General features: G+C 36.7%; 2 protein-coding genes and 2 long non-coding RNA genes across 5 annotated transcripts; 2 read left to right on the top strand and 2 right to left on the bottom strand.

The window, feature by feature from the left end:
- The first annotated feature begins 70 nt into the window (after positions 1-70).
- Positions 71-1,392, top strand: LOC117228782 (uncharacterized). Its single transcript, XR_004492366.2, has 2 exons — positions 71-318; positions 732-1,392. It is a non-coding gene; the product is annotated as an uncharacterized LOC117228782 (long non-coding RNA).
- LOC117228778 (putative cytochrome P450 305a1) lies at positions 1,119-12,757 on the bottom strand. 2 transcript variants are annotated; one of them, XM_076520681.1, is made up of 10 exons: positions 12,514-12,757; positions 11,377-11,531; positions 10,914-11,245; positions 7,870-8,124; positions 6,490-6,727; positions 5,172-5,331; positions 4,353-4,464; positions 4,036-4,216; positions 3,227-3,483; positions 1,119-2,036 (listed from the first exon to the last, which is right to left on the bottom strand). In XM_076520681.1, exons 3-10 carry the CDS (start codon positions 11,002-11,004, stop codon positions 1,858-1,860), a joined length of 1,473 nt encoding a protein of 490 aa, XP_076376796.1. In that variant the 5' UTR covers positions 11,005-11,245; positions 11,377-11,531; positions 12,514-12,757; the 3' UTR covers positions 1,119-1,857. The 2 variants fall into 2 exon arrangements, with proteins under 2 accessions (XP_076376796.1, XP_076376788.1); XM_076520673.1 differs by having other exon boundaries at positions 10,914-11,531.
- Positions 12,176-14,665, top strand: LOC143259263 (uncharacterized). Its single transcript, XR_013033075.1, has 2 exons — positions 12,176-12,307; positions 13,593-14,665. It is a non-coding gene; the product is annotated as an uncharacterized LOC143259263 (long non-coding RNA).
- LOC117228774 (small subunit processome component 20 homolog) lies at positions 14,584-24,178 on the bottom strand. Its single transcript, XM_033484762.2, has 10 exons — positions 23,678-24,178; positions 23,323-23,603; positions 17,999-23,227; positions 17,657-17,912; positions 16,412-17,581; positions 16,158-16,340; positions 15,779-16,073; positions 15,263-15,696; positions 14,926-15,195; positions 14,584-14,858 (listed from the first exon to the last, which is right to left on the bottom strand). Exons 1-10 carry the CDS (start codon positions 23,720-23,722, stop codon positions 14,709-14,711), a joined length of 8,313 nt encoding a protein of 2,770 aa, XP_033340653.2. The 5' UTR covers positions 23,723-24,178; the 3' UTR covers positions 14,584-14,708.
- Positions 24,179-24,410: the final 232 nt, after the last annotated feature.

Genomic DNA, 24,410 nt, shown 5'->3' with positions numbered 1-24,410 from the left:
AAAATAAACTATATGCTGCCTGAATTTTTGCGGGAACATTATTTATTTTCTTTACGTTTCAATAATTTGTTTAAGAAATTTTAATTCATTGACTTTTTCAATTTTAATTTAAACTTCCTGCTGTTTTTTCCTGTTCTTTCCCGCTTCTCTTTAGTGTCTTCCTTCTGCTTAAGACCTTATTGTTTCATGTAGCATTTAGTCGCAACGAGCTCCCATAGCAGTGTTCCGGTCCAGTTGCTTGGTGGCATAACGCGGTGGAATATGATACGGTTACGCCCGCCATATTTACCGGGACGAAGGTGAAGAAACATCCCCCAGGTAAGTGAACTCCTGTGTTGTGACTGTGCTATACAATTATAGCGACAACGCTAGATTATTCTTTTTGCGAATTTTATCAGTAACGAAAACTCAAGCAGCGGATAAACGCGCAAGATAAACTTACGAACGTGCAAGTAACTGTTAATAATTGAACTGCGGATATTTATATAATTCTTGTATCTCGCAACATGAAAAATTCATGCATGCAAAAATTATGTAAAATACGTGTAAAATCCACAGCTATAACAACATTCGTTTATCATTATACCTGCAGATAAATTACGAATTAATTAACATCGCAAATAGCGATAAATTTTTGCGGACAAACTTATACTTATTTCAACAGTACGATAACGAAAATTTTGTTAAAAATATTGTCCACCGGAGACTACAACCATTTCCCATTTTTTCAGGTAATAGAATTGATTCCGCGGTAGAAAAATTCGGGTCTCCTCGCGACGATCCAGGTATCCACTCATTTTTGGCCATACTCGCAACAATTGAAAACACGGTCTTGCTAAGAAAAACCGTGCCCATGAAAATCTGAAGGAATAACGACCGGCGAATACGGCGGCGAGGAAGGACGTCGTATGCAACTGCTTCCAAGGTTTCTCCCATTTCATACCAAATCAATGTTTAACGTTTCATTTTCAAACTATTTCGGCGGAGCAGGGCGATCTTTATCTCTCGCGCCAAACAGTCGTCTTCGAACCATATAAACCAATCGTTCCAAGTTGTTTCAGATATCTCCTGAAAGCCCCGACTAACAGACAATGACTTTCTTAAAATAAACACGGACATCGAAACACAAATTTTACTTCTTTATTCGGTTAAAATATTTTCTGATTGTATATCACGCATTTTCAACATACTTTTTGTACAGTCGTATGTCGTCCGTTTCCCAGCATCAAGGAATTATTTATAAATCGAACCTCGGAACCGATGTAAAAGGACGGAATCGCCACGTGGCGCGCCGACTAAACATACATAAATTCGGACTCGCGCGAAACGATATCGGATAATATTTGATAAATATTCAATGACCTAATAATTTTTGTGCCCATGTTCTATCAAGAATAACTCGAAAACAGAATAAGCGAAATATATTTTTAAATACATTCAGATATACAGGATGTCCCAAAATTATTGTACAAGCGGGAAATGAGGTATTCCTGTGGTCATTTGAAGTAACTTTTACCTTAGCGAAAATGCAATCCGCGGCTTCGTTTACGAATTATTAGCGAAAAAGAGTGACCAATGGGAGGCGAGATTAGCTGGCGCGAGGCGGCCGAGCCGATCAGCGGAACTGGGCTTCGACCGCTCGTTGGCTCGGCCGCTTCGCGCCAGCCGTGCTGGCCCCTCATTGGTCACTGTTTTTCGCTAATAATTCGTAAACGAAGCCGTGGATTGCATTTTCGCTAAGGAGAAAGTTACTTCAAATAACCTCAGGAACAATTTCTCGCGTGTACAATAATTTTTGAACGCCTTGTGGAAAAAGTTTCTTGGAAGGTAAATATGCTATATTTTATCAGACAAGCATTATCGTGGTACCAGTAGCACATCGTAAGGTTTCGGCGTAATCGCAAGACCAGGTATAATTTCTATGGATTTCGGTTCTTTGCCAGGGACAGGAAGTAAAGTGAACCTCTGCATCACGCCGACGAAGATGACGAACGTCGCAGTCTTGGCCAGAATCGCGCCTGGACATTTCCTTCTTCCTGAAAACAATAATATTTAGACTGCAACAATTTTGTTTTGATAATGTTTCGTCGGTTTTTCAGAAAAATTCGACGAGTCCCGTATCGATTAGAAATTCAAACTGCGAATGTTATGTTCCCCGATACTCTCGAGTACGCATTTCAATCACGTGACGGACGAACGACAGGGACGATTAATGAGTTTAACGACGTTTTCCTGTCGTGTAACGATTTCGAATTTCCTAAAGATATTGCTCACCCGCTATCTGAGCGCGTGCCGCTAGCAATCAAACATTTGCCTTCCTAATCCTCTCTCGTAAACTTTTCCTTTACGACAGCCCTAATAAACACCAAATGTACATAAAAACTCCTGTCCTTCGCTAATCCTCAAACCCCCCTTAAAAACACTCCCAATAAAACAATTATCCGAACCTTCGCACACCTCGACTCGCACAGACCTTTCCTTTCTCTCCCTTCCAAGAGAATTTCATCTTTTCCCTTCTTATGACTGCCCTCGCAAACACTATAAAAAAGGCAGTCACCCCAGTCGGTCCGGTCAGTTCCAAAAACTCTGTACATCTCCACACTACGCTAGCCGCGTCCGCGCACGCTCATAGACAGGAATAAGCACTATCACTAACGACAAAACATTTTGATTCACTTCCATTCCCCACTAAAATATCAATTATAACGCGCAGTGGCACTTTAATGAAACGACACTCAGGCGTGCTAAAGATTCTGACGTCTATAATAGATTCTCTCAAATCGTCCTTCAGCTTGTAAACAAAAATGGACAATTTGGGATGATTATTTATAAACGACTATTCAAGCCTTGCACCTCGTTTTTATAATTGTTGACAATCGGCGATTATAAAAACGAGCCGCGAGGCTCGAATAATCGCATCTCCTCTTCTCAAATTGTCCAATTTTTGCTTACAAGCCGAAGGACAATTGGGGAGAATTTACTGTACTGCTCATCTCGATGATCCCGTTTTGGTTGAGATGAGCTTCTTGATTTCATGGAATTGTTACGTTGATCCGCGCGACCCGGGCAGGATCAGAAATCGTCATCGAAAACAGATCATACTATTGTGCACAGAAGAGAATGAAGTGTCAACGACTACTTTTGACCTACGGTCTTAAATGCATAAAGTTTATTCGCGGGCATTTTGTAGATCCCATTTGTTCAGTTTGTACACAGTTTTTCATACCTTTCCCGAAAATTATGGAGTTCATGTCGGGTTCGTAGGCCCCGTTCTTGATGTGCCTTTCCGGCTTAAATTTGTCCGGCTCGGGATACAATTCCGGATCTCTGTTCACCGAATAATTGTTGATCAGGATTGTTGTTTCCTTCGGTATTCTGTAATTTCCGAGCTCCGTGTCGCAGAGAACTCGCCGCGGACCGATCAATGGGAACACTGGCCACATACGCATCGTCTCGCTAATTATCGCCTCCGCATACGGCAACCTGCAACAATAAAGAATTTCGGCATCCGTACGCTGTGCCTTTTCTCAGCCCTATGCAGTCCGATGCGACAGTAAATGCACCGACGAATGCAAGCAACACCGAGGAAGACTTCGATATCGAATAGAAACTAAGCTGCATTTACGACAGATTTTGTGTTAACCCTTTGCACTCGAGCGGTGACTCCGAGGCACCACAAAAAAAAAAAATTGTTACATCACGTTCCAATATAATTTTTATATTATCAAAGTTTAGATATAAAAAATTGTTAAAGGTCTAACCGTTGTATGAGTCGCAAGACTAAATTTCATATGCATAAAATGCACTTTGTCGTGTAAAATGGAAATACCATAAGTCGAAGAAATTAATTTAGATTTACAGTTAAAATGACTTCGAGTGCAAAGGGTTAACAACACTTTCGAAACTTATTAGATCAGCGTAATGGAAGATCCTGATATTAAAAGCGGTTAATCACTTTAATGAAACCTAACGTCGACGAGATCGGCCCATTAAGAACGCTAACGCGAGTGCGATCATAATTTCGCACTTAATTACTTCAATCTGTCCGCTGTGTCAGGAAGTCTATCCGGTGGAATCGCCGAGTCGATTTCTTTTTGTAGCTTCCGCTGCACGTCCTGATGTATTATCATATAAAGGAATAGGAACTCGAGCACCGTCGCGGTGGTCGTGAAGGCCGCGATGAAGAAATCCATTAGTATCACCATCAATTGGTCTTCTAAAAATGTAAAAAAAAGAACGTTGTACATAAAAAAAAGTTTTGCCGGTGATCTGTCTCCCCTGACGTTAATTGCGAAGAAATAATTCTAGCGATGTGTGTGTGTGTGTGTGTGAGAGAAAGAAAGCTACCGTACCCGTGTAAACTGTGTCGTCGCCTCGGTTCTTCATCATCTCCGACATGAATTTATCGATTATGTCCGTCACCTTTCCAGGAACATAGTTCTTCTTGTGTTCCATTAAGGTTTCCTGTAAGAGAATATCGTAAGCTGATCGATTCGAACTACGGATTCGAATCACAATTTTGGTAGACGCATCTTTAATCCAATTAACTCTTCGATTGTGAAAAAAATGGGGGAGTAATGTAATATCGAAAAGCAGAAGTAACTGTTAAGAAGAAAGCTTCGATCCACCTGACAGTAGTAGTCACAAAATAATTGCCAATGTTTCTAGGAATGTTTCAATTTGTTACAGAAAAAATCTAATTGACGCAAAAATGGGCAATTTGAGAAGAGAAGATACGATTATTCGAGACTTGCGGCACGTTTTTTATAGAAACCAACTGTCAACAACTATAGAAATCGTATCTCCTCTTCCCAAATCGTCCATTTTTGTGCACAATCTAAGTATCAATTACGGAGAATTCGTGACTCGTTAACTCTAAATCTGTCATGCTTTGTTGTTGGAGTTATAGTATCAAATTCCAAATTGTTGCAATTGAACAAGCGTATAGTGTGGTAAAAATGGCGAAAAGTTCAAAGGAAATCGTTCTTCTTATTCTTGTAATGTACCATAGTCGGATATTGTTAGTGTTAGATAGGTTTAGTGTCAATGTTATTTTATTTCAGAAACCAGTGTTCTCTCAGCAGAACACGTATATGTCTAATCCTTTCGTGGGCATCTTAACTTCGAAAATCGCGATGTAATTAAAAATGATCCTCGGTCGAACTACTCACCATAAAGAAGTTCTTAAGCTCGTCGTTCAGCGTTACAAGAAGCTTGTAACCAGAGGCCTCAGGTGCAACGTAACGGAGCCAAGGGAAAGAGGAGAGAGCTCCACCGGTTACGTCGAACATACGCGACCGACGGTCCATCATGTCGATAAAGTACTCTAATCTGCGGTGCGACGTTAGAAAGACATCAATTAACGATTGTATCAGAATACGCGCATCCACATACATACATCGACCCACATCCACATACATAAGATCGACTTGTGAGTCACCTCTGAACCATAGTCGCGGTTTGTTATATTATTCTTTGACATTTGCCCTGAGTAAACAAGCTTACGCGGCATAGTATGATTCAAATGGCACAAAACGCCAAAAGTTGCGTAATCTGATCTTAGCGTGAAATTTTCGATTATATTAATAGACCGCAAGAAACGAGCTTCCCGCGTCTTACATTTCACTCGCATACTTTCGTTAGAAACGCGTAAGTCCACGGTTAACACGTTCCGTGTCACGTGTGCCACCGATGGTACATGCTTACATGTTTAATTAATGAGGTAAAAAAATAGTCTATATCAAATCCGTAACTGAAAAGTTAATTTCCACCACAAAAATGGGTCATAATAAGTTTGTGTTTCATTGTTATTATATGATAATTAAAAATAGCATATAATATATCAAGTTTTAGTAAAATATCAAATGACCAGCGTGAAGAGTCGAGTAAAAATAGCTCAGCACGGAATTAAGTGCTAAATATAAACCCTTGACATTAAATATCAATCCTTGACCAAATAACTTTGACATAACCCGTCCCGACCATGTGTCCACTAGTACGGTCTAATACAATGGCTTTTTTTTCATTCTCAAATCTCAATCCTTATCATTCCGAGCTTTAAAGAAGCCTGGAAAAATTCTGAGGTTCTTGTTACAATCTCTAATTTAATGTCTACTTTATCCAAATGTGTAAACTTAGTTCCAGCAAAAATAGAAATTCGACGACAGTTACGAAGAGACCACGTTAGAAAGAAAATGTAATGGTAGAATGTACGGTAATACATAGTTGGTGCACAGTGGCAGAGAAATCGGTGGCAGACGAACAAATACAGTAAATACTCTCTAATTGATGCACAGCTTGGAAACAAAAATGGGCAATTTGGGAAGAGAAGATACGATTATTCGAGCGGCTCGTTTTTACGATTGATGACATTCGACGACTATAAAAATCTGCTAAAAAGCCGCAAGGCCCGATTAATCGTACCTCCTCTTCCCGAATTGTCCATCTTTGTTCCCAAGCTCAACATCAATTAGGCAGAATTCATCGTACCTTGGACCCATGTTGAAGTGTTTGCCCATCGTGAATTGCCAGAGGACGTTTAATGTGGCAGGCGCGACTATTGGCTTCAATGTTCTCACACCTCCGCCCTTCAGGTTCTCCAGGATCGCGTCCAGCTCGTCCGTGATCATGTCTATCATCGGGCGTTTGCCGTAACCGAAATCCGTCAGAGTATGGATCATCCAGCTACTCAGTTCTTTCCACGCGGGCCCATCATTCATCGTGATGCCTTGCAACGAAAATTAGATTTCAGCCATCGGATATCGTAATTAGCGAACAGCTTCTTACTGTCGTGCCGTGAAGAAGGAGAGGATGGGATTTCCACGAGAATACGTCTCAAACAGATACAAGAAATCGTGTAACGAGGATTACGCGTTTGAATAGTGTAATTGTCAGTTTGGAAACGAGAGATGGACTCGATGAGAAGGAATCGAATTCAGTTTTTGAGAAAAAGGTCAAATATAAGGATGAGTCAGTTTTCTTTGCTAATAGTTTATATACAGGGTGTCCTAAAATTATGGTATTCGAAGCAACTTTTTCCTTTACATAAATTTTCTCCGAGGCATCGTTAACGAATTATTAACGAAAAACGCTGAGCAATGAGAGGCGAGCTTGGATGGCGCAAGGCGACCGCCCAGCCAACGAGCGCACGAAGCCGAGTTCCGCTCATTGGCTCGGACAGGCGAACTCGTCCTCATTGGTCATTGTTTTTCGTTAATAACTCGTAAACGATGTCTCGGAGAAAATATTTGTAAAGGAAAAAGGTACTTCAAATCACCTCAGGAACTCCTCGTCTCCCGCAAATACCATAGTTTTAGGACACCCTGTATAATAACTTACCTAGCTACTAACTTACCTTACTATATACAATAAATATAATAATATAATATATAATAATAATATATATATATATATATATATATATATATATATATATATATATATATATATATATTATTATTATTATATATTATATTATTATATTTATTGTATATAGTTAGGTAAGGTATATATATATATATATATATATATATATATATATATATATTATTATATTTATTGTATATAGTAAGGTAAGTTAGTAGCTAGGTAAGGTTATGTCAAGGTTATAATAGAAATAATAAATTATATATATAAGTTATATACAATAAATTCTTCCTAATTGACGCTTCGATTGTACACAAAAATGGACAATTTGGGAAGAGGAGAGACAATTATTCCAGCCTCGCGCCTCGTTTTTATAGTTACCGATCGTCAACAACTATAAAAACGAGACGCAAGGCTCGAATAATCGTATCTCCTCTTCCGAAATTGTCTATGTTTGTGCGCAATCTGAACGCGAATTAAGGAGAAATTCCTGTAATAGCTTACCTTGCTTCTTTCCGAACGTGCGTATCTTGATAAACTCGTCGAAGGGTCGGCCTTCGAATTCTCCGCGATTTATTACCGCCGTGACTAGTTTGACTCCAGAAACAACCACCATCTTGTTCATACCAAGGTACAAGGTTATCGCGTCGCTGCGGTATTGCTTGCAAAGCTCGATCGTTGCCAAATGCAACCCACCATATTTCACGCATAATTGGTTCAGTAAGAATTGGTTGCCGATGATCGGCCAGGAAAAGGGACCTGAAAGATAATTCGTGCTTGAAAATAAGACAGCAATGAATAGCAGCTGATAGCTTAATTAGAAATAAATGGACGTGTGAGAAAAATGATTTGTAGGGTCATTTGAATTGTTGGATTGATTCTGTAGATGTTCACGATGGTAACATAGTATTTAATCAATGTTACGGGTTTAGAAAATTGTGTGCGAGTTACAGATGATGAAAATGATATGAAATGAAATCTGCTAAGTCAGGTATTAAATGAATATTGTGAGGATACAGGAATGTCCAGAAGACATTTCTGCTTATATATCGACAGTTTATTATCGTAAATATGCAGAACACGTAATTTTGTCATAATTTTGACAATATACAATCCGGCACGATTCATCTGTTACTGAAAATATAAAAATAGTAACGGCAAGAGTTTTATATTTTACGGAGCAAATTAGTCTCGGATTTTGTAACTCTCTTATGCCAAACACAGCAAAGACAATGTGTTCTCTTTGTTGTGTAACATTAAATAAACTGTTTGTTGCGCGATATATGTTTACGGTAGATTCATCTCAAAATTTCGATATCCATAGAATATTCTTTAACCGTTAAATATCCTTGTTAAAAGAGATTCGAATTGTATTCAATGTTTCACCGTTTTCTGTACAAAAAGAAAAGACGAAATATTTTACAAATAATTTGTTTTAAACAAAAGGTAGGCATCCACTTCAGCATCGACTGGTTTCACAACCATACTACAGTAACCATTAAAACTTTTTGAGAGTCGCTATATCAAACACTAAGTTAATTCGTTTTAACTTATAGAACACCTCGTAGGCGTTGCTTTAAATCATTTTACCGCTGACCTAATCAAAGCGTTCGCTGTCACGCGTTTGCAGAACATCGAGCAACAAATTCACTCGTCGGAGCACCGTTTTAGTTTGTCTCGTGAGAACATTTTCTCCACGAATTTTTGCCGATGAAAACAAATAATCGAAATATTTATGTAACTCCATCTTTAAAAAATTATAATTAATTATATATAATATAAGAAATATAACGAATAATCGACCTCGGATTTTCCATTTTACAATTATGGAGATTAAAAAAGCGGTTTCTGCATCATCATTGCATTATTAGTCAAATTAGAGCACGTTACAATACCTAGAACACTGTTAACTTTATTGTTCCAACAATGTTTAACGAGCGCGCGTGAATAAATTATAATTAATTTCATAAATTACTAAAAATTGATTCGATCCTCCAACGAAGATTGTCACACGTGCTAATGTTAATAACCAGCGCGTTCGTTATCGTAAGAAACTTCCGACATGCTATCGCAGACCGTTAGACGATTTTCAATGCTGAACCATAATATGTTCTTGCATACATATATATGAACCATAATATGTCCAAGCCATCATTTTGGTCGCACATTGTTAAATTAAAGATGGAGAAATGAAAAGAAGCGATTTTAAAGATGAAAGAGGTCCCTTTCGCGAACACGTCGTCTATATAATTTTGTTTTCGAGAAAATTCAAGCACAGTAATGTCTCCCTAACTGATGCTCAGATTGTCCACAAAAATGGACAATTTGGGAAGAGTAATTTCTCCCAAATTGCCCATTTTATTAATTAGGGAGAAATTACAGTATACGCTTGTTCCATCGGTGCGAAATATCAACAAAAAAACCGAAACGATCTACAGTGAAGTCTCCCTAACTGACGCTCAGATTGTCCACAAAAATGGACAATTTGGGAAAAGGAGATACCATTATTCGAGCCTTGCAGCTCGTTTTTGTAGTTGTTGACAATTCGTGACTATAAAAATGAACCGCAAGGATCGAATAATCGTCTCTCTTCTCCCTAAATTGTCCATTTTTGTGGACAATCTGAGCGTCAGTTAGGGAGACTTCACTGTAGATCCGTCACATTTGAGAAAGCGCGTTCAAGCCGTAGACGTCTTTCAATTGTTCTTGAAGTCAGGCCATGACTAGTTAATTGATCGTGGTACGATTTCTCTGACACTGCAAATTCATTCACCTACAGTAGCCCGCAAAAGTGTTCGTACACCTTTTAAAATGCACAATAACTATTTTAAAACTGAACTAAACGACTTGAATCTTTTCTTTTAGATTATAGAGGAACTAATCTATTAGACGGTGGTCGAAACTATTTTTTTTTTAAATTTTGCTATTACATACTTGGAATAAAAAAAAATCTTTCGTTTGTTTAACTTTTTTCATCTTAGCCTGTAACGAAAATTTCCAAAATATCTTTCGCAGATCTCGGTAACTTGTATGCATGTTGAACATTTTATCGAAATCGGTCCGTGTTCTTATGAACTACAACAAATTAACGATCGCAAAAATCGCAGTTTTATCACGATTTCGACCAAAAACTATACGAAATCCGCAGTTTTTTTCGACTCTGAGTTAAGCGATTTCGATCAAACTTTCAGCACTCGTATAAAAGTTACCGAGATCTAGAAAAGGTATTTTTTTTCATTTTCGTTCTAGGCTCCGATAAAAAGAAAAATTTTGAAAAAGATGAGGATTTTTAAATATTTTCTGTTCATTCCAAGTAACAGCAAAATGAAAAAAGCTTTACAGCCATCGTCAAATAGACTTGTCCCTCTGTCATCTAAAAACAACATTCAAGTAATTTAGTTCGGTTCTCAAAAAGTTATTGCGTTTTAAAAGGTGTACGAACACTTTTGTGGGCCACTGTACGTACACAGCAACGTGCGAGATGCATCGGAGAGGGTCGCTGTCGCTACGACTGGCGAAGCAATGTCACAACACAACAGTTCACTTACCTGGGGGATGATTCTCCATTTTCAACCTGGTAAATGTGGAGAACAGCATGAAAATGACGATCAACAATACCAGTATTACGGTGGCGACCATTGTGTGGCTCGAATGTGGTTCGACGTCGGCGATCTTAACCGTTAGATTGTAACGTACGGCTGACTTTGAGTCGCCGTTCGAATCTAAACGTTTTATATAAGCTTTCGGCTTCGGATTCGTGGTCGTTTCAATTTTGTGCGCGATTCTTCGTGCGGTGGCCGATAACGTGGCTCTAGCCGATAAGCTCGACAGGCACGAGCAGCAGCAAGCTGCCCCTCAGCTCCTCTTCCTTCGTCGGAGCCTGTCGACATTAAAGAAAGAAGACACGAGTTGGCAATGCTTCAATGGGAGATATAGTTAGATAACTTTTACTGGCCGTTGCATCGTGTTCGGTGTCGATTACAGCCGCTATCCTCTTTCCCTGTCACCTACTGTATGTATTCAACAATGGATCTCATTCATCGGGCATCGTGGATATCGTGACCATACGGTAGCAGAATTTTAATCTGTCTGTTCCTGGACGAAATGCAGATTCCAGATCCGAGGAAGAAAGGGCTCGCGCGGCCTGGCCTAATCCTAACGCGGCACTGAAACATTTGCAAATCAATTTAGATGACATACTTCTATTGGATATTTTTACATATTAGTTTAACAAGTCTCGCTCGTATTTATTTTTGTTTTTTCTTTCTTTCTCACAACGAGAGAATTGTAAAACGAAGAAATCACAGATGAATTCGTTTTATCGTATTTGTTCGCTTTGGTTTAACGCATGTCTCATATGTTGTTGCAGATTAAATTTTACGACAATAAATTATGCCTTTCTGGGAAACTAATTCCGAAGGTTTGTTAATATCCTAGATAACTTTCTCTAGGAGGGGTTGAATGATACGATCTCATCGTCGCTTCTCCTTGTAAATTTCACCGATAAAATAACTCATTCATTGACATCGAGAACAAAAATACGTGTAAAATTCATACGAAACGTGTGCAAAATTTATTTGTCATTGTGCATAATTTGAGATGGTAACACGCGTATGCTAACATGTAGTGCTCAAGGATAAATTAAAAATTCATATTTATCATAGATATCGTTTCGCGATGATATGTACATCGTTTTTCGGAGTACGCTGTCCGTAATAATATGTAGTAAGTGCTTAAGATAATTCTCGGTATTTCGTGATAAAAAGGAAAACTAAACTTCTTTGAAATGAACAGTAAAGTATACGTATATGTATATTCAAAATATTGTCCTTCGGAGACTATAACCGTTTTCCATTTTTCAAGTAATAGAACGGATTCCATTGTCGAAAAACTCGGGTTTCCTCGCGGCGATCCAGGCATCGACTCATTTTTGGACATCCTCGTAAGAATTTCCGTGTTGCTTAGAAAGATCATGCTTATAATTAATAAAATTTATAATCTGAAGGAGCAATGTCTGGCGAATATGGTGGTGGGGAAATACATCCCATCCAAGTGCTTCTCACGTTTCCTTCACTTCAAACTGAACTAATGTTTAACGTTTTATCTCGAAACTTTTTTCGGTGGACCAGGCCGCTTTTTATCACTCACGTCAAAATCGTTGTCTCTGAACCGTCTAAACCAATCTCTCCAAGTTGTTTCAGATAGAGCATACCTCCCGCAAGTCTCCGCTATTCTTGTGGCGGAAGCAAGAAAGTAATACTTTGCGCAAACGCTGATTTTTTGATACGAAACCCGACATTTTTAATCGCGATGAAAATTGGGTTCTTTTCGCTACGATCAAATGGCACACACTGTAGGGCCCTAACAGCACTATCCTACGCATCGGCAGTAACTTCTCGCCATATTGAAATAGCAGAACTGCTGACCTATTTTAATTAATCGCGAGAATTAATTCAAGCACCTTAATATTGATCAACAAAATTCTTGTAATAGAGGTCGGCGAAACGATAGGACACGTTAATAAATGAAGCATTTGTTTAACGAAAATTAAACGGTTGTATTATAAAATTAACATAAATTGAAACTCCTCTATTTTCACTGCCTCATTCTTTTTGGCAAAGAATTGAGCAATTTACGAATATAAATTGTAACGATTTATTCCATTCATCCTTGTTTTAACTCATTAATATGTTGTATTTTCTATTATTTATTTATATAGTTTTCCTTATTCACCAGTCGAGCCAATTGCCCCAAAACAGTTCTCGATTATGTTTAAATAAGGGGATCAGGCTGACCAGTCAAGAAGCGTAATTTCTGATGAAAAACGATCTTTCACTACTTTAATTGTATAAGTATTAGTAGTACTGCACTGTTAATTTGTTGTCGTATTAAATCACGATAAGTCGTGATATTCATCTTACTGTCATTAAATACGATTTCGCTCTTCCCATTGTAGCCAACGCCTGCCCAAATCATTATATGTATGTGCTCCCTTCGCACATTTAACGTCACACTTTTAACAATTCTTTTTTTTTGTACATGATGATAAGTATATAAATAGACGAAAAGAGATTCAACCAGGATGACCCAGGTTGGGGGCCAAAATAACGATAAAGACGATTTTGACTATTATTATCATCATGTAAAAAAAGGAAGAATTGTTAAAAGTGCGAATGGCCGGAGAAAGTATAATGATTTGAACATCCTCTATATTAACATTGTTCCAGAAAGGACCTCAACATTGCTACAGTACGGGAAGAAATAATCAAAACGTCCAAGAAATATAAAAGCAGAATTGAAGTTCGTAGCAACCCGCTAACAAACAGCATAAACTTTTTCATTTGTCCGTCTGCATTGTACATCGAGGTCTTGTATTTGTTGAAAAATACATTGACATTTTGTTATGATAGTTTCTTAACGAGCAGTAGATACATACAAGCATGACTAGCTACGATGTTATATTCGAATTCATAGATACATAAGTTCTCATTGCTTATGTACATACATATTCTGGGACACTAGTAAAAAAAAAGTTTTCAGGAATTATATTCATTATACATATTGTGGCTTAACGTTAAGGGTGCACTCGAGATGTACGTAAGCCGTGTTGTAAATGACAAATATAATAAGCGTGCATGAAACGTATTTATACGTAGCTATCAACTTTTAATATCTGATTTCAAACGAGAAAGTCAATAAAAAAAATGAAAATTCTACGAAAAATGTCATATACAAAATATATTAAATAAAAATTGTATTTGTTAAACCTACTAATGTCAAAAAGTTTTGTCCACTAACTATATTTTGTAACAAGACAAAAGTTATAAATAATGACTCACTGAATCTACGGCACAATTGAAATTTCCATTTGTTAATAAGGCGTGCGTCATATGTTATAACGGATATCTTATGAAACATAATTGTTAATTCGAATTAAGATTTCCCAGATTAAATCCAGGTGGAAGACTTACACACGTACATCTGTTGCCTGCTTCAACTTATTTCAAGCAATCATCCAGTAATTTTACCGATGAAGCGAATCGTGTTTCATAAACGATGCGATAAAAAAAAGTGCACGTTTTAATATTACCGAAATACAATGATGAATTGTATATAAACATAAACAATCAGATATGTAACAATTCAACAGTGATTTAAATATTTGACTAAAGTAATTTAATAATTTATGATCATAATAATGCTGGAATAATTCACCGATTTAACATTAGAATATATCTTACATTTTATTTACAATCACTTTTATTTACAAAGGGAATATAAAAATAATGATTATATTATATTTGTTTCGCAATAGTTCAATTATTATATGTACACTAGACACTTTATATGATGTCCAAATCGACCTCTTTCTTCGAACGTTTTTTCACTACTTTTTTCCCTCTCATGATGGTCGCTTTCCTCTTTCTGGCTTCCTTCTTTTTCTGTTGCCTAGCTATTTTCCGTTTCGCAGCTAGCTCTGGGTCCGTAACAAACTGCAAACACAAGTATTTCAGTATACACATCCGGATTCACAACATTACCATAAGTATAAAAATGTACCTGCTGCGCGCGCGCCTTTCTTCTTTCAGTTTTCACGATGTCCAGTTTTTGTTGTACACGATTGAATAATCTAGTGTATTCTTCGTTACCCATGCGTTTCTTTATCATTGTAGCTGCTTCTTTCGCCAATCGTCGTAAACTGATATTGTGCTCTTCTGTAGATGACATTTCACGTGCGATCGGTGACATGATATTGAAAAGTATTCCATTCAACTGTTCTATGGGTATGGTTGCCACAATACCAGCTACCCATTTTAAGAAAGCAGTTCTCTGAAAGATACCATTTGTTAAAATATAATAAAAGTACAAAGGCATAATATAAAATTTCGTAACATACCACTGATTTAGATTTTGGGACCCGCGTTATTTCTACGTTCACAGCCTTTCGTATTCTTCTAAGCAACCAAGGGAGAGACAACCGGTTCTTGTATTTTCCTTTCGTCTCGTCATCTTTATCAGCGATTCCATTGTCGCGCATATCGACGGATTTTAGAATTCTCGCAATAAAAATTAAATTCTTAACAGTTTGGTCCATTAGTTCTTCGAACATTGTATCCGGCTGCAATTGCGCTATTAAATCTAAACTTAAGCTTGTTATAGCACGAGCGGGGTCATAGTACACATAACCAGACTCTGTTTCGCATTTATCCGGATTTTCTAATAAATCTACAGTTTTATCAATGTCAAGGGTAGCTAAAACGAAGCCGATCATCTGAGATGATGCTAGACGAACCCATGAATGCGGGTGTGCCAATAAAGATTGACTGTATTCTAAAACAGTATAAAACATTTCATTAATGTATGAAATATAAAAATATAATGAAATAGTAGTGGAGCCGAGTATTGCATTTACCAGCAAATAAACAGACGGTTTCTTTGTACTGTTCGTCCTTGAGAAATGCTGTGCAGTTCGCGGATATCTTCAATAATAATTGTAGAACTTGAAACATATGATGATCTTTCAGTCTCTCTGGATCCTTGATGTTGGGATGTATCACGTAACGACCAGGCTCTTCCCTGTCGTCGAACTTCGCATGGAATTGCTTCAATAGAACCGGTAATACTTCCTTCAAGCGAGATTCGAAAGTGTCTTTCTCTACACTGACGAATATTCCGCACAATTGAGCAGCCAAAGCACGGTGCGATATCTAAAACAATTAATTATCTTTATTAATGATACGACTCAGTAAATTACAAAACAGTATTTGTCGGGATAAATCACCGATAATTACCCTGTTATCTTTTAACCATTCTAGAACAATATCAAACAGCTTGCTCCTTTTATTGTAAGGTATGCGAGTAATCATTACTTTGATACACTTGGCGCATAATTTCCGACAAGTTGGATCATCGTCGTTCACCAAACTTGGACTCGCCATTACGAATATGAGACCCGATTTCAGAGCCAGAGTTTTCTGAAATCAGAATTAAAAAGATTATAAAAATAGTCCAAATTCAATTTCTAACTGTAGTAGATGCTACTCACTACTGGAAATCCTGTAACAATGCTATGAAGCATTTCTAATGCACTGAGTCGGCCAGGTTGCATCTCATAACTTAGTTGCGTCAAATAAAACGCAATGTGTTTGTTCAAATGTTTTCCAAGTGGATATTCCATTAAGTACGAGTAAAAAACAGAACGAGACTGCTGTCGAATATGTTCCAATTCTGATGTGATGCTCAAAGCGGCAACTTGCTCCATGACAAGATAAATTTCTGGGAGATGCATCTTCCGGACGATTATTGCTTTTAGTAGCCCGAATGCCGTTGCATGTTTGTCGCAGTCGTGGATATCTTGTTCAGCATACATAATTAATACCTTCAGCTGCTCCGTAGTGATTGTATAATGTTTCACATCACGGACAATTACAGACATGCACTTAAAGCCAGCCATAACAAGATCGAAATTGTCTCCTTTGCTCAAACCAGCAGCAGCGTATTTGTGCAGTATGCTGAAGATAGATGTACATATTTCAGAGATTGACTCCTGTATTGAAACTAAGTCCATCTTAAGCAGCCAATTTAAACACTGTAAAGCCAACGTGCTCAGCTTGACGTGTTGAGATTTTAAACAAGCATTTGCAATTGGTACGAACGGGTCTATAAAAGGTCTGAACGTTACACCGGATACTTTGTCTCTTTTCAGCAATATATGAAAGAGTTTGAAACCAAACTCCATGATAACATGAACATTAGTGTTTTTAGATGTTTTTGAAATAGCTTTTACACCCATTCTATTTTTCGGCTCCGGTTGTATGATGTACAAGTCTGGTTTCTGTCTAGTTAACGCATCCGCATCTTTTTCTGTATATTCTTTCTCCTTCTTCTGAGGCAGCAGTTGCGGAATATTTTCAGAAAGTACACCATAAAGAAAGATCAGCATTTGCTCTAAAGGTATAAAAGCATTATCAGCTAGACCCAACACCACATTTCTTAAACACTCCACTACTTTCTGCACTGTTTTATGCGAATGTGTTCTCAGGAGTACTTCTTTCAATGGTAAAATTAAGTCCACTAAACATGATTCCGTAATATATTCAGCTAATATATGGAAAATATCAAAACTTTTTGTGGCCTTTGCTTCCGAAACATTTTTCACAATACCGATTACTTCTTTTTCTTCAGCTGTTAAACCAAATAAATCTACTTTACACACCTAGAAAGAAGAATATGATATTAGTACATTATTAATACTAATGTTTTTGAAGATACGTAACGTGACGTAACTTACAGATAATATGCTCTGAAGATTTTCATTGATATCTAGTTTCTGGAAATATGGCTTTAAAGCAACTAACACTGATTGCACTGTATAGGCGAGAACGTGAACTTGGAAACCCTTTGTGAGTAATGTATTCATTTCTCTTAACAAATAGTAAAGATACTTTGGACCCAGAGTTATCATAATCTTCTGTAATACTTCCCGAGTAATTCGTCTTACTGATTCCAAACGTGATTTCAGAAAAGTGCACAATTTCATGAAGATGCTGAAACATAATGTATTATTTTATAACGGCAATTATTTTCTATTACTTACTATAAGATTATTACTGCAAGATACGTTGATAATTACCCAGGTAAGTTATTGCTTAGAATAATTTCAGGCAACTTTTGCAATAATTTAACAAATGCAAGGGCAATGGGGACTCTCATTAGTTCTTCTTCTTCATTGTCTGCTGCAACCTTCTTCTTATTAACTTTGTGACTACTCTCACGACTGGTTCTTGCTACAATAGAACGATGAAGCTGTGGCAATAATTCTTTGGATATACTAAAGACTACCCTTTTTGCCCCTTGTTGTGATAGTACTGTTTGCATTTCCATCACAAGTGCCTCTTCTTGTATTTCCTTCTGCTCTTTCTCTACAATTTCTCCAATATTCTCCACGTTTTCAGAATTCAAAGCATCATCTAAATTTTCCTCTACTTCATTAACATTTTCGTTAGTGGTAGTTTCGTCAACGTCATCATCTTTCTTTTCCTTTTCAGAAGAAATTTTTTGTTTTTCTGTAATCTCTGTTTTTCTTTCTGATTCTAAGAATTTATCTACAAATTTGTACTTTGATAGATCGAAGTGAAATGCATCTAGAATAGCAACGATTATTCTAACAAGCTGTTTCTGATACTCGATACAAGTCCTTAATTTTCCCAAATAGTATTTCAAGATAATTTCATATTGATACCAAGGAAGCAGTCTACACACTGTTCCAACTGTTTCTATTGCAGCATCAACAATGCTATTTTTATGTATAAAAGCTTCATTGCATAAATACGAAGATGCCAATGGTAAAATAAATTGTGTTAGAGTTCTTGGATTTGGAGCTTTCTTCAGTGTTTTTGCTATGCTACAAAATTTAAGAAGTGCGCGAGCTCTTCTGTGCATTTGTAGATGTTGCATGTTCTCAAAAAAGTCTACCTCTGGATCTATCTTGTTGGTCAAGAGTGTTAAGTCACGCAGGACAGGATGTACTTCTGGACACTCCATTGACATAGTTCCCAAAAAACCTATTGAATGAAGCCGTACAGCTTCAGTTTTGCTGACAATGCCCTTTCTTATAAGCACTAAAATTGTTTCATCCATTAGATAACGTCTATCTGCTGTGCTCTCTTGGTACTTCTTTGCTAATTTCGGACCAATACGCTTCAAGCACTGTCCTGCATAATCTCTCATAGCTAAATCTGCGTCAGTTTTAAGAAAATAATAACAATTATAAATAATTCCTACTCCAAATTCCAATGTTATTTCATTCTTCTCTATCACACTATTTATTTCACTAAATGCGTCCAGTCTTTGCTGAAAATCTGGTTGGTCAAGCCATCTGCGGTCCCACGCATTTAAAGCATTTATTATATTATAATGTTTCATCAGCGTTTCACGAGTTTCTTCTGCAGATCCTTCAACAATAGTCTTGTAGAGCACCAGGAAAAGTTTGCGAGCAGGAACTGACGAAATCGTACCTAGTAAAGGTAAAATTGTAGGTAGATGAATTTCTGGTTTTCTAATATGTTTTATGAGGTTTATGACTGTAGTGATTAATTCAATAATCGTTTCCTCTCCTTCTCTTCCACCAGATCGCCTAACCAATATTGGTACAATGAGCGTGAGGAGAGTATCACAAGCGTCAGCATCTTTTACAAATTCAGAGATACGTGACAAAATTACCAACTCTGTTTTGCTTACTCCTTTATTTGTCTTCTCTAGTTTCTTTTTTATATACTCCAAAATACTGAAAACGTGTGGTAGAAGTATAGTAGACCCATAGTTGACACCACCAAGTAGAGCTTCCTCATTTATTTCCAGTAAATTACTAAGTTTCGGTGTTAAAGGAACCAAAAGTGTGTCGGTTTCCATATCATTTGCATTTATTTTTCCATAATCCTGCAATGTTACCATTTTCTCGATCATTTCAAGTATTGCGTTAATTACAGATGGGTGTGTCTTTGGACCCAACAAAAGACGCATAACGTATGGTAGTGGACTGATTGACTCATTATCGTCTCGATACTTTATAAATAAAGGATAGTAACGTGAGTTCTGGCTCCATGTGATAAACAATTTTAGTAAAGGTGTGGGGCTATGAATACCCTCAATGGGTAACTTTTCCAACCATGGAAAGACTGCTACATTAAACAAAGCATCCAGTTCATGTTTGCTCCATTCATAGTGTTCGTAGTGACCAAAAAATCGTACTAATATTAAGATACAACTTCTTCGTACATTTCTAATGGATGATAAGTAGCCAACATGAACTTTATTTGATTTCTGCAAGATTCCAGTTACTTCTGCTAAAATGCATATGACTAAACCAAGTAAATAGGGTAATAATTTCTGTGCCATTCTACCACCAAACTGTTCAATTAAAATTCCAAGTAAATTTATAGCACTCTGCAAACGTTTAGGTGGTGTAACATTGTTCAAATCAACTGAGTTAATAATATTCTGTGTTAACTCATCTAAATTGACTTTTTCATCTACTTCAAGCGACATGTACTTATTAAAGGGCCTGAAAGCCATTTTTACAAATATAATCATTTCATTTTCTTGAGTGCCAGCTAGAAAACGTAGAATCAATTTTCGTCGTAAAAGTCCGCCTCCTTTGCCTCCAGTTCTCATTCCCGTTTTTGATGCCATTTTTGCATAAAGTATTCTCATTAGTATAGGTATAATATCTTTACGATGTTCGTTCTGTATTGAACTACTTTCTTCATCAATTTTAAATCGTGTTAATTCATTTTTTATATTCTGTTCACTAATTAAACTAATAAGATTATCTTTGTATGGTAATAGGTACTTGTGATTGTAAGTGAGAAGACAATTTAAGGCAGCCTTCTGAATGTCAGGATTCTTTGATGACAATAAATCCAAGTATATTTTCTGGATCTCTGACTCTCTATATAGTGTCCTTGGATTTGTTATTTTTCCAAATATTTCTAATTGAGCAATTAAAACTTTTGCTTTATAAACCCTATATGGCATAAATGTTTGCTTTGACTTCGTATCTGCTGATTTCAATTTTTTGTTCCTAGGATCAATTTCCTTCACTTCTGTTTCTATTTCATTTTTCTCTTCATTCTCGTTTTCTTCAAGTTCAGAATCCATATCGTCGTCCGCATCAATTTCCATTTTACTACCAGAAGCATCTATTTTTTGCGTTTGTAAGATACTACAAGAGTTAGCATCTTCGGAATTTGTCTTGAAAAAATTGTCATTTACATAATCAATAAATATTCCTGTAATGTCTCTGTTCTTCATTTCACAGTAATGCGAGAAATTTCCCATACATTTCCACAATAGAATTTTATGATTTTGATAATCAGGATTGTCTCTGACTTTTTGTATTTCAATTTCTATTTCGGAAATAATATCACACTCATGCAATGAGTTATAGTCTGGCATCTCTTTGTAACTCGATTTCAGTTCTGTTAAGAATATATGCCAAAATTGTTCACATTCCTTGTTTGCATATGTAGCAATAATTTTACTCGCGGGTTCCCATAGTATCGAAAAATTTATGTACAAACATCCCAATAAATACCTCAGTGGAATATCATTATATTTGGAATTTAAATTCGACAGTGTAGTACCTTCAAATGATAAAGCCTGTAGGTGTAGCAATTTTGTTCTGTAATTCTGAACTGTTATAGGTTCACATTCTGCCAAATACAAAAGTTCTATAGCACTTTTTTCGGTATTGGTAACAGAAACTTTAACTTCTTGAATGTTAGAATATAGCGAATACAAATGGGTTGCAACCAATCGAACATTGCTGAAAGGAGAACTTAATTGCGATGCAATACTACTATTTATGCTGTCAAAGAAATTTACATTTATATACATTTGCCAATAGTCAGATGTACTGAAATATGTTATATATAAGTCTACTGCATTCAAAATTAATTTATTGTTAGGATATTTAGCTAGAAGATCCAATATCCTTATAGCATGTGTGTTCAAAAAGTTATGTAAAATTTTAGGTTCAAGAATATGAACCGCTGATTCAGATGCTATCAAAAAACTGAAACACAATTTATTTAAATCATCTTCTGTATTGGTTTCATTTAAAATCCGTTTATACACACACAATAACCCTTCTTTTAAAATATCTATGAACTCTGCTGGTAAAGGTTTTAAATGTGGCAGGATAATTAACATTTTCAACGTATTGGTTGACACATCACTATCCAATAAACCTTTCAATTCTTTAAAGAAGAAATCAATCGTATCCGATTTGGCATCTTGAATATCTAGCGCGTATTTCTCCCATTTATTTAAATTAATTCCATTTATGCTTAATGGAACTTTTGTCTTCACAATGTTGGCAAATAAACTTAAGGAATTATTAGTAAAATCATTAGTGATACTACGCCATAGTACATATGGTAATATCAAAATTTCAAATGCTGAATGATCTATCAAACATTCAACAGCTCTATACAGCAATTCTACATCTTTTACAGCCACGATTTTAAGTAATATTTGGTTTGATGCTTCTTGCGTTAATTTAATGTTAGGTGCCAACAGAATGGCTACACCTACATTCAAAACCTCTCGAAGGACATCACTGTCATTTTCAAAAATGTCCAAAATATCTGTTAATGCTCTTATAACTGGCACTGGCTCTATGACAAACCTTCCACTTTTAAAATTAACAATTGTACATAGCAGTTGCATTAAGAGTATCAAACTTCTTCCTTCTGTATCTGTAGCTTGGAAACTTTTACCATTACCAACTTTTTTTATTATAACATTTACTAGCACAGACCAAAATATTGCACAATTCTGTGGATGTATGTTTTGGATGCAGCAATTAATTGTTTGTTTTAGTATTCTGAACAGCAAATCTTGGTTTATATTATCAGTGAATAATGCGTTCAAATATAATGAAAGCATTTGTTCTGCACACGAGTGAAATTGTCCTGGTGTGCCAGCTATTACAGCAAAAAATAATTTGCCACATCCTGACACACCATCAGGTTTCTTTTCCAGAACATTGAGTATAGTTCTTAAGAAATGATCTTTATCTGTGACTTTGCGTACTACAAATGCGAAACTTTCAGCTGCAAAATTATTTATATACGCTGGTTGTGTATCTGATAATAATGGTAACAGCAGGTCTATTACGGTATTGATATTTTTAACCAGGTAACGCCACAGAAATTTGAATAGATAAGCCAGTGCTGTGAAAACATATTCTAATTGTTCTGTGTCTTTAGTCTGCAATAAATCGGTGATGACCGATAAAAATTTAGGAAAATAGATGTAAAAATCTTTTTGCAGATCTTTGGATACAGCGACCACCAATCTAAAAGAAAAAGTTCACATAAAATAGTTATTAATATACGATTATACACATATTGCCATATATAGAATATATGCACATTTAAATTTGGTACGTACTCTAAAACTGGCTGCAAAAACAGAACATCCTTCTTTTCCAGATATTCTATTAACGTATCGATCACAAACTGTTTCTGATTAATCAGCTGTGGAAGCGTTACAATGTCACGAACTTTTTTCTTAAGGCTGCAATAATCCTCTGTGAGGTTAAGAACATTCCATTTTTGTAGAGTTTGATAAAAATATGTTTCAATTTCCCCATCGTTTTCCTCGTTTCGATGTGCGACACGATGAAATACATCAATGTCAATTTCACTTATCCTTTCAGAAAATGGCTTAAACTACACACAAGAAAAACAGTATGATAAACACTTCATAACAAAAGGATTGTTATTTACTTAGGTTATGTATTTACCTGAAAGGTATTGCATTCTTTATGACGAATTGGGTTGTTCTTCATGATGATAAAGTACAGAAAAACTTCACGTTTGATAGATTCAATATATCTTAAATTAAGAAAAAATCAATTTGTACTGATGTGACCTCACGCACGTGTATCTCACGATGTCCCACGTGTTATAAATGAGCACAGTTGAGCAACACTGAATACGCAAGAAATGGAAATACAAACTAGAAGCAACCGCGCGACCTTACCTAGTCGGAAATCTGAGACTAAATGAGCGAATTCACGACAGCACGGACCTCCCAAGATTGAGAAAGCGCTGACATCGCTAGCGGTGGAGTGGTTAAGCTCGGCAGAAAGAGAAGGGATAGCAGAGGATGAAACAGAGACAATATGGCGGCGCAACATGACGATATTCGAAGAACGACGCGCGAAGTTTGAACCTTGTAATATGACTTAGACTAGTTCTTACGAACTATTATAAGTTTTAACAATGAGTGAAATATTTGGAGGTCATACAAATGTGTGTGTGTGTGTGTGTGTGTGTGTGTGTGTGTGTGTGTGTGTGTGTGTGTGCGCGCGCGCGCGCGCGCGCGCGCGCGCGTGTGTGACTTTACGTCTATATATTATTATCCTACTTGTTCTTGCTTATACTTATGCTTACAAACCTAATTTAATCTACGCAATACGTCAGCGTCACTTGTCTGACGTAGCACCATCCACCTAGAGAATACTCACAGGCGTC

The sequence above is a fragment of the Megalopta genalis genome, chromosome 1 (genome assembly GCF_051020955.1).
Source record: "Megalopta genalis isolate 19385.01 chromosome 1, iyMegGena1_principal, whole genome shotgun sequence".
Taxonomy (NCBI): domain Eukaryota; kingdom Metazoa; phylum Arthropoda; class Insecta; order Hymenoptera; family Halictidae; genus Megalopta; species Megalopta genalis.
Note: the sequence above shows the minus strand (reverse complement) of the source record. Positions and strands in the feature narration are given on the sequence as shown.

Coding starts and splice junctions, on each gene's coding strand:
- LOC117228774 (XM_033484762.2), bottom strand. CDS start 23,722: ATGAAGAACAACCCAATTCGTCATAAAGAATGCAATACCTTTCAG. Junction 16,341..16,411: donor TTGTTACAGGATTTCCAGTA/GTGAGTAGCATC, acceptor TTCTGATTTCAG/AAAACTCTGGCTCTGAAATC. Junction 15,697..15,778: donor AACCGTCTGTTTATTTGCTG/GTAAATGCAATA, acceptor ATACTGTTTTAG/AATACAGTCAATCTTTATTG.
- LOC117228778 (XM_076520673.1), bottom strand. CDS start 11,004: ATGGTCGCCACCGTAATACTGGTATTGTTGATCGTCATTTTCATGCTG. Junction 8,125..10,913: donor AATGGAGAATCATCCCCCAG/GTAAGTGAACTG, acceptor ATTATCTTTCAG/GTCCCTTTTCCTGGCCGATC. Junction 6,728..7,869: donor CACGTTCGGAAAGAAGCAAG/GTAAGCTATTAC, acceptor TTTCGTTGCAAG/GCATCACGATGAATGATGGG.